Genomic DNA, 16744 nt, shown 5'->3' with positions numbered 1-16744 from the left:
AGCTTGTGAGGCTCTGAGCTCCTGTGCCTGGACCTTCTTCCTTGCCCATCAGCCACGCTCACCTGTCTCACACCCACTCCCACTATTCTCTTCCTTCTCTGAGGAGGTCCCAGGGCTGCTTCTGCTTCCAGGGTGTGCATGCTGGATGACGCGGTGACCTCGATCGTGAAGAGGCAACTCTGGCAGCTTCTTGCTGCACCTCTTGCTGTCACTCATGGCTGTACCCTTCACAAGCAGGGCCACCCAGGGAATGGCTCTAGGACAGCTTCCCAGGCATTTAATATGGGTATCAGTGTTTGTGGAATATAATGTGGACCAAGAGGTGGCCATGATAAATGTGTGGAGTGCCCAGTCAGGGACCTGGCAAGGCAGGGCTCTTCCCATTAGAGCAGGACCCGCAGCTTAGGCGTGTCTGAGGTCTAGCTGGCCCATCTGGGAGTGGCAGTGCATGTCACCTCTAAACACATGAGTTGTGTGTCCTTGAGCGGGCACCTGGGGCTAAGGTCATACACAAACAGCCCTTGAAGGGACCCCGGACTCAGAAGGGACAGCTGTGAACAGCTGTATCTCAAACACCTCAAGTGCCACTCGGGGTGGAAGTCCCTTCTGCTCACCAGGCCACAGGCAGTCCCTCCCCATGCCCCACCCATCAGGCCACAGGAAGTCCCTCCTGCCCATCAGGCCACAAGAAGTCCCTCCCACCCACCTGGCCACAGGACCAGTATTCCCAGTGTTGACTGAGCCGCAACCCATCTGCTTTTGATTGGGACTCAGAGAGTTTGTTGAGTGATTGAGTGACTTGCTCTAAGAGTTAATGGTGTGACTGTGGAAAAGCGCCTAGAAGACAGAATGGGATCGATGGCTTAGGAGAGGACATAGGTCATGTGGGGCAGAGGGTGTCCCTGTTGAGACACCAAATTACCTATTTTTAAAATTTATTCATTTATTTTCATTTATTTAAAATTTATTTATTTGTTTGTCAAATTACATATTTTATTGTTCAAGTTTATTTACTTACTGTGTGTGCTGCATGCCCCTCTTTATGTGCTGTTGGGTAGCTCCCTCAATTACTCTCTTTTCTGTGTGTATGCCCATGTGGTGGTGTGTATGTGTGTGTGTGTGCATATGTGTGTTTGTGTGTGGTGTGTTGTGCTTATGTGCGAGTGTGTGTGTAGGTATGTGCATTTGTGTGTGGTGTGTGTATATGTGTGCATGTGTGATATGCGTGTGATGTGTGTGCATGTGTGTGTATAGTTGTGTGTACACATGTTTGATGTGTGTGTGTGCATGTGGTAGTGTGTATGTGTGTGTCTGTGCATATGTGTGTTTGTGTGTGTTGTGCTTATGTGTGAGTGTGTGTGTAGGTATGTGCATTTGTGTGTGGTATGTGTATATGTGTGCGTGTGTGATATGTGTGTGTATGTGTGCATGTGTGTATAGGTGAGTGTACACAGGTGTGATGTGTGTGTGCGCGCATGTGTGCATGCACATAGCACTCCTGTAGGTACTAGCAGGTCTTTGTGGTCCCCTTTTCCTTATTCTGCTGAGGCAATGTCTCTGCCTGAACCTGAAACTTCCGACAGTCGGTTAGCCATCCTGCTCCAGTAATCTGGCGTCTGTCTGTCTGGTGATGGGTGTGCTAAGACTGTGCCTTCTTGTCCTGTGGGCACTGGGGTCAAACCCCATGCTACACAAGTGCTGCTCTAGCCCTCTTCACCTTCTGTTTGGGGACAGGGTCTCTCTGTGGATTTGGTTGCTAGCTGGCCAGTGAGCTCCAGGATTCACCACGTGGGAAGCTTCTATGGCAGACGCTGGGGTTTGAACTTGGGTCCTCACCCCTGGGTGGGAGGCACCTTACCGACTGAGCAATCTCCTCAACCCTTAAATTTATTTCTGAACACTGAATGGGGCACATGTAAAATTCGAAAGTCCCCAAAAGGTATCTAGAGAGACACCAGCCCTGGCTTCTCAAATTCTCTCCACTAACATGTGTGTGCATGGGAATGTGTGTGCACACACTCAAGTGATGACGACGATGACGACAATGATGGTGACGGTGACAGTGTTTAACTGCAACTGATGATGGTAGTGATGATGACAGTGGTCATGATGATGATGATGGTGATGATGGTGATGATGATGGTGGTGGTGATGATGATGGCAGTTATGGTCACAATTATGACGATGATGATGGTGACGATCATAATGGCCACAGTGATGATGGTGCATGACAACAGTAATGGTGATGATGATAGTGGCAATGACAAAGATGACAGGAGTGATGATGTCCAATGATGTTAGCAGTGATGATGACAGAATTAGGACAATGGTGGTCATGGCCAACCACTTCTAGTGTCCAATGTGAGCTTGCTCACGTGAGGCCTCATTTGCCCCCCCCCCCAACAACCCTCATCTATTTCAGAGACGAGGGAAACTGAGGCACAGAACAATACAGGTGCCCATTCAGGCCCACACACCTGAGCAAGTAGGATGTGTACCCTGTGGGTGTGGCTCTTTATCTCAGGACCTTTTGCTCTCTGTAGTTCTTGGTAGAGCACCAGGCTAGCCAGGGTGGGGCTGACCCACATCCTGGGAGACATTCAAAGAGATGATCGCCAAGGCTCTCCCAGACAGCTCTGTCCCTGTCTATGGTTTCTGCTTCTCCCTGCCTGGGGCTCAACTTTTCCTCTCTCTGTAGGAGCCTCAGGATCCTCATCTGTTCCTGCTGGCCCAGCAGGAATCCTTTCAGCACCTTGTGAGCAAAGTAGGCCTGCCTAGCCTCCCTCCTCACGGGGACAGTAGTGAGCACAGAGTGGGACACCACTTAGCTGCATAGTAGTTTTGTCCAGCCAAGAGCAGTCTATCGTGTCCCTGTCTGGTCCCCTGCCCCACTGCCTCTTCACAGTCGTCTCTTCCTGCCTCCATTCTCCCCAATCCCCAAGCTCAGTTTGAGGAGCACCTTTAAGCCTGGGGACGTGGGTGGGGGCACATGGGGAAAAGCCAAGTAAAATTCCTCACTGGGAACAAATCTCATTTTCCAGAAAGTCTTGACAAAATGAGGCATTAAATTACAATATTTTGGAGAGCGTCGTAATTCTACTGCAGACAGCCCTTCATCATGGCATCTGAAAGCTGAGAAAATACAAAACTCATTAGATTAAAATAAACCACCTACCGCTCAGGAGAAAAGCTTATTTATCAATATCAATTTACTTATGATTACGCTGGCCCGCAATTTGTTATTTTTAGGAATTATGATTTGTGTATTGCTTATACACATGTGAAATTTTTTTTTTAAATTGAGCATTTAAAAAAAAAAAAGATATCCTTGTCCTTAACAAAGGTTAGAAAGTGATTTCAGCGTGGCAGGGAGAAAGTCATAAATATAAAGAGACAGGAGGCGGGTGGCAGAACACGGTGAGCTGCGTGGTGCTGGTGTGACTCCCCTCATGGACCTTCAGCCACATCTTGTATACCTCTCAGGACGGGAGGCTCACTGTCTACGAGTAATATACCCCATCCTTTGGATATTTAAGCTAATTAAGATGCCTTGCCTCTGAGTGACTCAAAGGTTGTTTTACAAAACCAACTGTTGCACAGAACTCCCGGCTGATTCCCAGGCTCAAGCTCATCCTGGCAGAGCTCAGTCTTAGCACCTGTGAAATGGGCATGCTGTCTTTGTACCCCGCTGACCCCTGGCGTAGCAGCATGAGAAGTGCTCATGTTAGAGGTGTGTTGTTTTCCATTTTTATTGCCGTAACATACGCATAACAGAAACTCCGCCATTTGGGTCATTTTAACGGCATGGTTCTGTGGCACCGAATGCCATTGGACAGCATCATAGACATCTACCTTCTGGAATTGTCTACCATGTGCAACTGAAACCGTGCCCCTTTCAGCGCTCCCCAGCACCTGATACCACCCATGAGCTTTTTATGAACTTGATCAGCCCAAGTAGCTCCTATGAGAGGGGTCCTAAGATCTCCCTATTCCCCTTAGTCGATGTCTTAGACTCCTCCCTGATTAGTGTGAGCCAGGCTTTCCTACAGTTTTGATCTTGGTTGTCAACCTTCCGAAGGCTGCAACCCTTTAATACATTACCTCAGGTTGTGGTGACCACCAACTACAAAATTATTTTGTTGCTGCTACATAACTGTAAGTTTGCTAGTGTTATGGATTGTAATGTAAATCTCTCCTATGCGACCCCCTTGGGAGTTGTGACCCACAAGTTGAGAACTGCTGCTTTAGATTAAAAAAAAATATATTGTGGGTGTACATGCAGCAAAGCATTCAGACATTAAATAAATTAATGTTGGGACTGGAGAGATGGCTCAGCAGGTTAAGAGCACTGACTGCTCTTCCAGAGGACCCGGGTTCAATACCCAGCATGGGGGCTCACAACTGTCTGTAACTCCAAGACACAGACATACATGCAGGCAAAACATCAATGAATATAAAATGAAAATAAATAAAATTTAAAAATATGGTGTGTGTATGCATCATACATGTGTGTGCATTATACATGCGTGTGTGCCAGTGTACCACAGCACATGTGCAGAGGTCAGAGGACAACTTTGTGAAGTTGATTTCCTCCTTCTACCTTTACATGATATACTGGCTGCTTTTGTGTGTCAACTTGATTCAAGCTGGAGTTATCACAGAGAAAGGAGCTTCAGGTGAGGAAATGCCTCCATGAGATCCAGCTGTAAGGCATTTTCTCAATTAGTGATCAACGGTGGGAGGGCCCCTTGTGGGTGGTGCCATCCCTGAGCTGGTAGTCTTGGGTTCTATAAGAAAGCAAGCTGAGCAAGCCAGGGGAAGCAAGCCAGTAAGGAACATCCCTCCATGGCCTCTGCATCAGCGCCTGCTTCCTGACCTGCTTGAGTTCCTGTCCTGACTTCTTTTGATGATCAACAGCAATGTGGAAGGGTAAGCTGAATAAACCCTTTCCTCTCCAACTTGCTGCTTGGTCCTGATGTTTGTGCAGGAATAGAAACCCAGACTAAGATACACGGGCTCTGAGGATGGAACTCTGGTCGCTAGGCTTGTTCAGTAAGCACCCCTACCATCTAGTTGGTCCAGATTTCCCTACCTTTAAGGGTGAAGGTTCCCCCACTGTGTGAATGTGCTGGATTTTGCTAATCTATTTGGTCAAGAGCAGTTGGTGTTTGGTAGGCCCAACCTTTTGCTCATCGAGGTCATACTATTCTGAAAACCGGTGTAACAAATGTCCCTCTGTGTTTGGGACCAAGAGTCTGACTAGCCACAGTGATGGCTAAGAGAGGAACAGAGCCTGGTGAGTTGAAGGCAGAAACTGATAATCCAAGGGAAGGAGGGACGTACTTCTGGCTGGATGTGTGGAAGCTGTTCACTGACTGACTGTACGGATGGAGATACATTTTCTCAGATGAGAAAGGCAAAGCCTCAGAGAGGAGACAAAATTGCCGTGTCTTCGAATGGGAGCCCATGCTCGTGGGCAGATGGCTCACAGGAGGAGGCAGATGCTGCGTGCAGGGCGAGGAGGGTCTGCTGGCACAATGGCCCTGGGTTGCTCCCTCATCCCATGCTGGGACAGATGCCTGCAATGATGTAGGAAGGAGGAGGGATGCTAAGGACACCCTTCTAGGAGGATTCAGGATGGTGCCACGTGGCACCAGGGCTGTGCCTGGAGAGCAGGGCTGGACACACAAGGTGAGGAGTCCAGCCCAGCACACTGGTGACTGGCATGGGAGGTGTCAGCAAGGCTCCGTGCCTGGCCTGACTCTGCAGCCTGCTCACCTTGGCTGAAGCATGGGACAGGAAGAGGTTGAGTTTGACTAGTCTGCTTTTGCTCTTATAATGTGATGATGGCAGTCAGGAGCCTCCGGTGTCTTTCTAGAATAGGCAGAAAGAGCAATGGCCTTGTGGTGTCCTGCCTAGGGTAATGGTGGCTTACAGTGCAGGCCTTAGAGCAGTGATTCTCAACCTGTGGGTCCTCTTGTGGGATTGGGGGTGGGGTGTGGAGGGGTTGAACGACCCTTCCACAGGGGTCACATATCAGATATTTACACTATGATTCATAAAAGTAGCGAAATTACAGTCATGAAGTAGCAATGAAACTAATCTTATGGCTGGGGGTCACCGGGATATGAGGCACTGTACTAAAGGGTGGCAGCGTCAGGAAGGTGGAGAACCACTGCCTTGGGTGTTTTTCACAGCAGCTGCCTTGTAATCCAGCTCCCGAGTCCCAGTACCTAATCATGTGTGTGTGGATTTGGGAGTGAGAATCTATCAGAGTTTCCTTTATCAAAATGAAATGTTAAACAATAACCTATGGGGCTGTCATCAGAGCCCTGGCTCAGTTACATTGCCCCCTGTGCTGTCTAGTTTTGTGTCAACTTGACATGAGCTAGAGTTATTTGAAAGGGGGAAACCTCGATTAGGAAAATGCCTCCATAAGATTCAGCTGTAAGGTTTTTTCTTAATTAGTGATTGATGGAGGAGGACCCAGCTCATTGTGGGTGGTGCCATCCTTGGGCTGGTGATCCTGAGTTCTATAAGAAAGCAGGCTGAACAAACCAGGGGAGCAAGGCAGTAAGCAGGGCTCCGCCATGGACTCTGCATCAGCTCCTGCCTCCAGGTTCCTGTCCTGTTTGAGTTCCTGCCCTGACTTCCCCCAGTGACTGGCTATCACCTGGAAATGTAAGCTGAAATAAAAAAACAAAAAACCCCCCACAAACTCCCGTTCCTTCCCAAGTTGCTTTGGTCATGGTGTTTCATCACAGCAATAGTGACCCTAACTAGGACACATCCTTACACTGAGATACTCTTCAACTATTGAACAGGGTGAGGTAGGCAGCCTCCATTCAAACTGTACCTATAGTGTCAGCTATTGTGAAGGCTTAGGTGGGAAGACCTATAGAGTCTTGGAGTTCAAAGCCAGCCTGAACATTAAAACAACACCCCTTCTCTAAATCATCCATCCATCCATCCATTTATTCATCTGTCCATCCATCCATCTACCCATCCACCCACATCCATCCATCCACCTACCCACCCACCCATCCACCCATCCATTTATCCATCCATCCATTCATCCATCTGGAGTAGAATGTGGACACTGTGTGGTTTTATTTATTTGTTTTTACCAAGTGTGTAGGTGTACATGTTTGTAACATGGAACACCAGAGATCAGCTTCAGGTGTCATTCCTCAGATGGTGTCCACTTTGGGTTTTTGCTTTGTTTTGGAGACAGAGTTCACCACTTAGGCTAGCGGACTAGCCAGGGAGCCCCAGGGATCCTCATGTATTTTCCTTGCCCATGCTGAGATTGCAAGTGCCTGGCTATTTGAAAAGAAATGTGGCTCTGGTGGTTGAATTTAGGTTCCCATGCTTGCATGGTAAATACTTTACTAAGTTGTCTCCCCAGCCCCTAGGTGTTTAAAGATGTGTGTGCTATGTATGGTATGCACATGAAGTTCAAAGGACAACCACTGGGAGTGGGTTCTTTGCTTAAAACATGGGATCTGGGGACTGAACTGGGGTTGTCCAGTGTCTTTACCTTCTGAGCTCACAGGCCTCCTCTGTATTTTGTTAAGAGAGGGAGCACATGTGGGCTTAGTGGTTCATGCCTTTAATCTCAGCACTCAGGAGGCAGATCTCTGAGGTGGAGGCCAGCCTGGTTAACAGATCGAGGTCCAGGACAGCCAAGATTACACAGGGAAACTCTGTGTTGAAAAACCAAAAGAGAGGCTGATGGATGTGTCTGCAGGTGACGCTTCAGAGAGCCTTGGAACAGCAGGGATAGGACTTCACTAGTAGGAGTGTTAGCTTCCTGCTCTGTTCCTTTTTTTCCTAGTTATTCACTATGCCTGTAGAGTGCTACAATGTATGTAAGAAAGATACAATGTATGTTTTGCTGGATGAATTCACAATGAGTTTTGACAAAGGGTAGGCAGAGGGCTCAATGTCTTGATTGGAAGATACTAGGCAGACTGTTTCATCCTCTCTTGGGGTCTCAGGTCATACCCCATCTACCCCTGCTGGCTCCTAAGCCCTTGATGAGAGTTTTGGGAAAGGTGCAAGGTCAGAATGGCTGTGTTCCTCCTTTTTTGTCTACACTCTGGCCTTCAAGTATCAGCTTGTCCATGAACAGCCTTCAGGGCGTCATTGGCAGGCACCACACATGCACGAGCCTCTTGGTGTGTGGTGACGTGACTAACCCCTGCATTGGGTTTGATTTCGGCAGCATGTTGCCATTCAGAGTTGAGTGCATCTGATTTTAAGGGAATTCATAACAGTTCCAACTAAATCGTGGTACCCTGCTGTGAAAATCTCTCCCTCCTGAGAAAGCAAACTGCTGCTCAGCCGTCCCCCTCTGCCCCTTTCCCTCCTCCTGTTCTGCTAGCCTTTCCCCCTGTTTGCTGGGGTAAGGGAATACTGGCTCTTTTCCAAATGTGGTTCTTCCCTTTTTGTGGTGGAGTCTTGGGGTGGGGGTGGGGAATGAATGGGAGCTGCAGATGATGGTCACCCTGCCTAGGAATCAGGTCTGTTTCCCAAAAGATGAGGGTACAGCTAATTGTCATCTTAGAGAGGAGCCCCTAGACTGGGAAGTCCGGCTACCGTGGGCTTTCTCTGGTATTTTGAGGGGTCTGTAGGTGTAATGGAAAGATCCCTTCAGATTAGCAAGGAATGTAGCTTCCTCCAGCCTGGACAATGGAGTGAGACAGGATGGGGGAACCTTTGGGGTCAGGCTGGGGGCCCCACCTGGATAATAAGCATTTTGTGGGTACTCTCCTTGAAAGTTACAGAGAGCCCAGCCTCTGTATGGGTATGTGTAGATATATGTATGTGCACATAGCATGTAAGTTGGTGTGTGTGTGTGTATGTGTGTGTATGTGTGTGTATGTGTGTGTGTGTGTGTATGCATGTATGTGGTATCTGAACATGCTTTTTCCTCTGACTGTTAGTCTTCAGCTGGGGCCATGCTGCAGACCTGGGTCTTGTCTGTAAGGCCTGGTGTGAGCAGTTCTGTGCTCATGTGTGCCCCTTTGGGGAGGTGCTGTGGGGAAAGACAGGAAATCCTGGGGTCATGCTGTGGAGTCAGCTTATCCCAACTGGGAACTTCAGGTTCAGTGAGAGACCTTGTCTCAAACAATACGGCAGGGGAGCAAACGAGGAAGACATCAGTAGTAGGATTCTTGCTTCTATAGGCACGGTCACATGTGAGCACATCTATGTATACACCCCCCATCCCAAACACACACACACACACACACACACACACACACACACACACACAAAAGAAGCAATACATGTAAGAAAAGGGAGTCACAGAGGATACTATGGTGGCATACCAGGCGCATGACTCACCTCAGGGTGACTTTTCCTAGCGACAATCTCATCATCTGCAAATGGAGGCAGGGATACTTCTTGTTGAGGTACTTGGGAAGACTGAGTAAAGAGACACCAGTAAAAACCTCTGGCTGGTGGAATCATCTCACGGAGGGTCCTTAGCTTCCTTCCTCCCTCTTTGTGTGCGCCACAAACTTCCCGCAGCTCCCAGCAGCACGGTGTGAATTCCCCAGCTATTTCTGGGTGATGTTCCTAACAGATGTTTAATTCTCCTAACATCTGGTCCAGGAAAGCAGATTCTTTTTCTTCCTAAAGACAGTCACTCACCGCGAGGCGTCAGCTTGTCACTCAATTGCCTTGTGCCTCGGTTTCTCCAGTTGTAAATCAGGGATAATGTACGTGACACTGGCTGGCTTCTTTTCAGGATCCGGTGGATAATTCGAGGTAACAGATGGAACATTTAGAAAGTGCTCAACCTCACCGGTAGTTAGGGAAATGCAAATGCAAGTGAGGGTGACGACAAGCCATTTGTCACAGGTCCGATTGGCGGCCATTTACAAAGAGGGATCACTTGCAGGTGGGACCCTGCTGCACACCTGGGGAGGGGCTGAGAGTTGCTGCTACCATTCCCAAAAGGCAGACATTACACCCTTGGGGTTTGTGTTTAATTGACCTGGCAATGCTTTGGCTGGAGGATCACAGCCCTGGAACTAGCAGAGCCCTAGGTGTACAGAGGGGAAAACTTACAGTCGCCTTGCCTGTAGGGGAAAGAATCTAGACATGTGTCAGAGGGGACAGCTCTCTCTAAGGCAGGAAATCCCTGCTCGGCTATTTTTAGCTCCGGAGGGAAAGGAGACAGTCATATATAGGTCTGGAGGGTCATCTGTGAATGTCACGGGAGGGAGTGGCTTTTAAATTTTAATTAAAATTTTTTTCAGGGCTGGATATGAAGCCCAGGTCCTTTCATATGCTAGCTAGGTTGTTTTACCACTGAGCCACAGTGAGAGACTCTAGGCTGGCTCTTTACTTCTGAGCCCCTCTGCTCCCCCCTCCCCCTCCCCCCATACTGACCAGGGCTATACCACTGAGCTATAATAAACCCTTGACCCCCACTAGTGGATTTTCTGGGTAGGCATTGTACCTCTCTGAGCCACACCCTAGCCCCTCACTAGCAGATTCTAGGCAAGCTCTCTACCACACGCCTGGCTTGCAAGTTACCACAGAGATCAGCAGTAGTCACAGAGATCCAAATCATTACAGAGCGGGAACCCACTGCGAAACGCAGAGGGGGTGGGGGGGATGCCTGTCAGGCCAGCGGCTGCGCTTTTTGTTGGATGGATCATGCTTGCCTTACGAAGTGCTTCTCAGGGATGGAATTATCTACCAATATTTAAGTGTCCAATTCATATAAAAACCCAACTTGTAGACGTTTTACTAAACTCAGAAGCTCCATCCAGCCTGGACTCAGAGCCCCTATGGTAGGCTGCTAGCATGAGGTTTCACAGGGGAGGAAGGGCTAAGGAATGGAAGAGAGACCGTGTCATTGTGACATGCAGCTCAGAAACACTTCCTCCCCACACAGCCATCTACTGACGTGATGAGTGTGTTTTAAGAGCTCACAAGAGGAAAACCAAAACTGTCCGTGAACCACTGTGTGCCGTCGGTTGTGGTATTTGTGGGAATCGCCTCGCTGTCTGCTCAGGACATGGGCTGAGTGAGAGAAACTGTTCCTTCCAGGGCTGAATTGGGGAACTGGCCACCAATATTGGTAGATATAGCCAGTCATCACAACCCTTCTGGTCAGTCACAGATGGTGGAAGTGAACCATCTACTGTGTCCCAGTGTTGACTACACAGACTGGGGGGAATCCCTGAGAGAGGTGTTGTGTGGCTGATGGCTGTCTCCTGAGCCAGGGATGGGTGAGGCCTCTGAACAAGACACCCAGTGGGTACTCACTAAAGGGTGATGGGTGCCTGCCGTGCCCCACATTCCCTGACTCTGTAGAGAGCTGGGTATAGGCTGTAGCAAGGTCTCTATCCTGTGCCCCTGATATGGAGGGACCATGACCATGCTGTGATGGGTGGGAAGGAGTGGCCCTCCCCTAGCCTTCAGGGACAGGGCCTTCCTAACTGACATCACATCTTTCCAGAGCCCAGCTCCGGGCTACCACACAGATGTGTTGTGGTTTCTCTGTGAGCCTCTTTGGACACCATGACCCGAGTTTTTCCCTCACCCTCCTGGGTTAGAAGATAACACAGTGGACTTGAGAAAGCGGAAAAAGGCTGTTCCTTGGGAGCTAGGCTTGGTGAGCTTGTGGGCCCTGGCTTCCTGATTAACACCATACTTGACTTTTTCCAAGCTGGCTGTGCTATGCTTGCTGTTCTGTGGGATCTGCGTTCAGAGGGCAGAGGCAGCAGTCTGAACCTTGAACGTGTCCCCAGCAAACCCTCCGTGCCTGCCCTGAGCTTTGCCTGCTACATCAGTCCTAGTAAAGCCTGAGTCCTCCCAGCCCTCTGCAATCCATCCAGACCCAGACAAGGCTGCAAGCCGTGGCCCAGACCCTCTCCTCCTGGGAGCCACTCTATCTTCCCCTTCCCAAGTTGTGCTTTCCTGGGGCTGCTGAGGTGGGATTCTGGGGGTTCCAGAAGTTTATATCTCATGTGTGTCTCCTTGTTTGTGTTCCCAGGAGCCATGAGGTACTCCCCGGTCACTTGCTATGCTGTTCTCTGGCTTCTCATGCTGGTGCCTGGATCCTGGGGTAAGTGCCATTTCTCTTTAATAATGCCAGCCAGTGCTTGGGAGGCCAGGCTGCAGGTTACTCGGGCCAGCAGCCTGGCTTCATGCTCTAGGCCCCCAGAGAGTGAATGAAGACAGATTTCCCTCTCTGGGCCTCAGCTACCTCCTATAGCTCACATAGGGCTGAAAATACTGGCTGTCCCCAAGGCTCAGTCCCACAGGGAGTCTTGAGAAATTCTTAGGTTCCATGATCTGTAGCCATGAACTGTCCTAGACTGAGGAGATTGGCCGCAGTTCTGTTCCACTATGTTCTGAGTACCTACTGTGTGATGCTGTGTGCATAGTATGCTACCTCTAGGGAGTAAAGACATCAACTTCCATGCCAGGGGTTTGGTCCAGTAGGGAAGGTTGAAGGGAACAGGGTGCAGTACAGGACGGGCTCACAGGAACATCCCTGGCTCTAGAGAAGTCACTCAGAAGATAGGAGGGAGCCATCTGGCCAGGTGAGAAAGCTGTTTATCTTGCCTTTGAGACTAATAGTCATTTTAGAAGAGCTGGTATGTGTGTGTGTTTGTATATGTGTTTGTGGATGTGTGTGTGTATCCTGGTCATGGGCTGGGTGTGGAGCGGGTGGTGGGAATGCCTGTGGATACTCAGAACTCAGGTATGTGATAGCCCAGAGCTGTCCTTCTTGTAGAAATCTCTCCCCTCCCCCATGCCACAGGAGCACACCAAGAAGGCCTGGGCACGTTGTCTTTGCCCCTAGGGTAACAAATAGAAAGGAACATGGAGACTCTACTGAAGGAAGGCCAGGACTGTAGGCATGCCGTGCAGGATCCCCCAGGGACCAGGGTGTCCTTGGAGAATGGCTATGGGCACCGCGTGCCTGGCGACGCAGGCAAGCACATTCCCACGGGGCTCTCTCTGCTGCTTCACTCCAGGGAGGTGTGGAGCTCTGGAAGACATTGCTGCCTCCCACTAGCACCTGTTGGAGTTCGCTAGCATCCTGCTGTGAAGGCAGCCTCCTCTCCTTGTCCCCCTCCTTGTTTCCTCCTGGAATAACCCCAGCAAAGGGGAGCTCACTCCTATTCAAGAAGCTTGGAGCTATAGCCCAGGCTCACAGGCTCAGAGACTGGACAGTCTCAGAATCTTTCACGGAGGAGAGGTGGGAGTTCAGAATCATCCAACCTGAGGGGTTTTGTTTTGTTTTGTTTACTGAAATATCACATGAACATCCCTGATCTGCTCCATGCAGAAGGCCTCTGGGCTTGTAGATGGCAGAAGTGAGGACCCTGTCTCTGTCCCTCGTAGGACTCTGAGCTTAGACACTTTCCTGCTTTGTTGCACCAGCTGTCTGTCCATTAAAAGCCACGCGTATGTATAACTACCTGTTCAGCGGGCTTGTCCCGGCTTGCCTAGGGGGATGGCTGACTCCCTCGAGCTCTCAGACTGTTCAGGTATTCTGCATGGCACACCTACACTCAGCCCCTTGGGCAGGCTTCTGAACCTCCCTGGACTGCATTTTCTTTGTCTACTGTTTAGGAGCGACACAGCTCGATCCCAAGAATCAATGTGAACAGAGAGCCTGACTGGCAACATCGGGTGCTGGATGAATGCTTGCTTGATGTTCACCCTGTCGTTAGCAGCATCTACCTTTCTTTCTTGGGTTGGAACAGGATGGGGGCACAGAAGACAGAGGAGCATAGCAAGTCTCCCAAGGCCTTCCAGCCAATTCCGTGGCAAAACATAGGTGATCTGCCCGTGTGCTGGCTAGCTTTGCCCACCACACCTGTGCTTGCTAAGTAGCCAGAGTGGCTCCTTTAGCATGGTGGGTGGCTGGTGCCTGACCTTGACTGCAGGACATGTGACTTCCCATTTCTGTTGCCTTAATGGGAACGTGTTATGTTAGCTCTTCTCTGGTTTCCAGACTAGGTCACATGGTCCTCCCATGATGGGGACCCTAATCCTCAGAATGAGCTGTTACTCCATCCCAGAGAGGCAGAGGTGAGACAGGCCCTCAGAAGTTGTTACATCTTCTCAGTCTATCATTTCTATGCCATAGCTCCCGTCCCCTCCCCCAGCCCATTCCCCATAGGCTCCGGGGGCTCCTCTGCTCTGTGACTGGACAGAGGCAAGCTTTCTCTGACCCCCTTGTGGCCAGGTGTCCTGGGTGCTGTGCATGATGAACCTCAGGCAGAGAGGAGGTCTGGCTCCCCTGCAGACACTAATGTGTCAAGTTCCTGGAGCCCAGTGGTGGCTCCCACAGCAGCGACCCTTAGCAGCTAGGCAGCCCCTCCCCCCCTTTTCCCATCCGGAGGCTTTGTCAAAGTGATGCTTGGAACACCTCTCTGTGCTCCCTGTGTTCTCTGTGCTCCTCCCTTATCCCGGGGCAGGGCTAGAGGACTCTGGTATTCCCTGGGTACAGGACTCAGTGTTCAAAGAGCCCCTTCCCTCCCTCCACCACTCAGAAGCCTGGGAAGGCGGCTATCTTGGATCCAGATGAACAAGTTCCAGATCCAGCTCTGCCCCTGACGCAGTATCTACCCAGTCTGTGATTCTGAGTAAAGTCATGCCTGACTTTGCAGCCATGTGAGTGGAGGGAGCAGTCCCACCTAGCCATGAGGCCAGCTTGCCTTTTGGGTCCTTGCATGCTCTATGCCCCCTGTCCCCCAAGGTAAGCAAGTGGCCCCTGGTTGGGACAGAGGACATGACTTTGGACCCTAAAGCCAGGATCAGCTTTCTTTCCACAATGTACCCACTGTCCCTCCCCATCCCTGTCTTAGTCAGGGTCATTACTGCTGTGATGAAATACCGTGAGCAAAGCATCCTGGGAAGGAAAGGGTTTATGTGGCCTCTACTTCCATATCACTGTCCATCATTGAAGGAAGCCAGGGCAGGAGCTCAAGCAGGACAGGAACCTGGAGGCAGGAGCTGATGCAGAGGCCACGGAGGGATGCTGCTTACTGGCTTGCTCCCATGGCTTGCTTGGCCTTCATCCTTATAGAACCCAGGACCACCACCATCCACCCAGGGATAGAACCACCCACCATGGGCTGGGCCCTGCCCCATCAATCATTAAGAAATGCCCTACACTTGGATCTTATGGAGGCATTTTCTCAACTGAAGTTCCTTCCTTCCAGATAAGTTTGTGCCCAGTTGGCATGAGATCAGCCAGCACACCATATTTCCGCAGCCACTCACATTATGTAATAATGGAGGTCTCCAAGCTCTGGCCACAACAGTTTTGTCCCTGGGACACACAGCCTTGAAAAATGGCTTTTAAGAGAACTCACCTGACTGCCCTCCCCACTCTCCTGTTCCGCTAATCTCTCCCAGTCCCCAGGATCTCCAGGCCAGCTCCCCTGGAGACTGGTGATGAAGGCATAGTTCCTGGCTGCTCAGTGGTATGTGACAAGTGACTCAGGTCCCAAGTCTCTGCTAGGCTGCCTGAGTGTTGTTTCCATCCCTGGGTGCCAGTAGGTCCTAGGAAAGAAAATTTAGAAATAAACTAAGCTGCTGCAGGCAAGTTTTCTTTTTTCTCCATCACTAATTTTTCATCCACAATTCTAAGCTCGCTGTGGCACCCCTGGGGTACCCAGGGCCCTCCACAAGCCCCGTTGTTATTGCCACTTTGCACAGAAGTAAGCGGAGGGACAGAGGGGTCTTGTGTCTAGACAGCTTATGAGGAGGTTTCAGAGAGGCGAGGTGCGGTTTCTCCAGCTCTGCCTGAAACTGTGGCTGTGAGCGTGGATGCATGCGTGTGGCGCATGCGCACATTTGAGGTGGTTCAGGTCAGGGTGGGTGTCCTGAAAGAGGAGACATGGAAATGAGGTGAGGCATGGGACTTAGCACAGGAAATGGAAGAGCCAGCAGTCCTGGCAGGGAAGGGAGAGACCAGAGTGTTGGAGGAGCAGAAACAAGCCCAGTCTGGCTGCCTGTGATGGTTTGTATATGCTTGGCCCTAGGAATGGAATTAATAGGAAGTGTGGCCCAGTTGAAATAGGTGTGTCACTGTGGGTGTGGGCTTTAATACCCCATCCCAGCTGACTAAAAGCTAGTCTTCCCCTAGCAGCCTTCAGATGAAGAGGTAGAACTCTCAGCTCTGCCTGCCCCATGCCCTTGATGATAATGGACTGAACCTCTGAACCTGCAAGCCAGCCCCAATTAAATGTTGTCCTTATAAGAGTTGTCTTGGTCATGGTGTCTGTTCACAGCAGGAAAACCTTGAGACAGAAGTTGGTACCAGGGACTGGGATATTGCTGTGATAGGCCTGACCATGCTTTTGTTTGGAAGAATATATGAATTTTTGGTCTTTGTATTTGGGAAGCACTGGAATGTTTAACTGGGGCTCAATGGGCCATCCTAGTAGGGATATGGAAGACTTTGTTACTGTGAGTGATTTGAACTGTGCAGATCTGGCTCAAAAGGTTTCAGTGGAGAATTTCAATATGTGGCCTAGAGATTGTTTTTATGGTATTTTGATGAAGAATATGGCTGGGTTTTGCCCTTGTCTGAAGAGTCTACCTGAGGCTAAGGTAAAGAGATTTATATTAATTGCATTGACAAAAGGAAGTCTCCAAAGGGCCTAGCAGAGACTTTGTTCTTTGGTTAAGTCTCATGAAGAGCATTTTGAACAAGCGTAGCAAACTTAGAAAGGAAATATATAGAGGATAT

At 49.9% G+C, this 16744-nt stretch overlaps 1 protein-coding gene across 1 annotated transcript in view; it reads left to right on the top strand.

Moving 5' to 3' along the window:
* Window positions 1–16744, top strand: part of Cdh23 (cadherin related 23) — a 383664-nt gene that overhangs the window by 17946 nt on the left and 348974 nt on the right. The window contains exon 2 of the mRNA XM_029482781.2: window positions 12020–12091. Coding sequence (XP_029338641.1) covers window positions 12025–12091 — 67 coding nt within the window. The 5' untranslated portion in view covers window positions 12020–12024. The remainder of the gene's footprint in view (window positions 1–12019; window positions 12092–16744) is intronic.

This window comes from Mus caroli, unplaced genomic scaffold (assembly GCF_978045245.1).
Source record: "Mus caroli unplaced genomic scaffold, Mus_caroli_1 scaffold_9, whole genome shotgun sequence".
Taxonomy (NCBI): Eukaryota; Metazoa; Chordata; class Mammalia; order Rodentia; family Muridae; genus Mus; species Mus caroli.
This window is presented reverse-complemented; position numbering and strand designations above follow the sequence as displayed.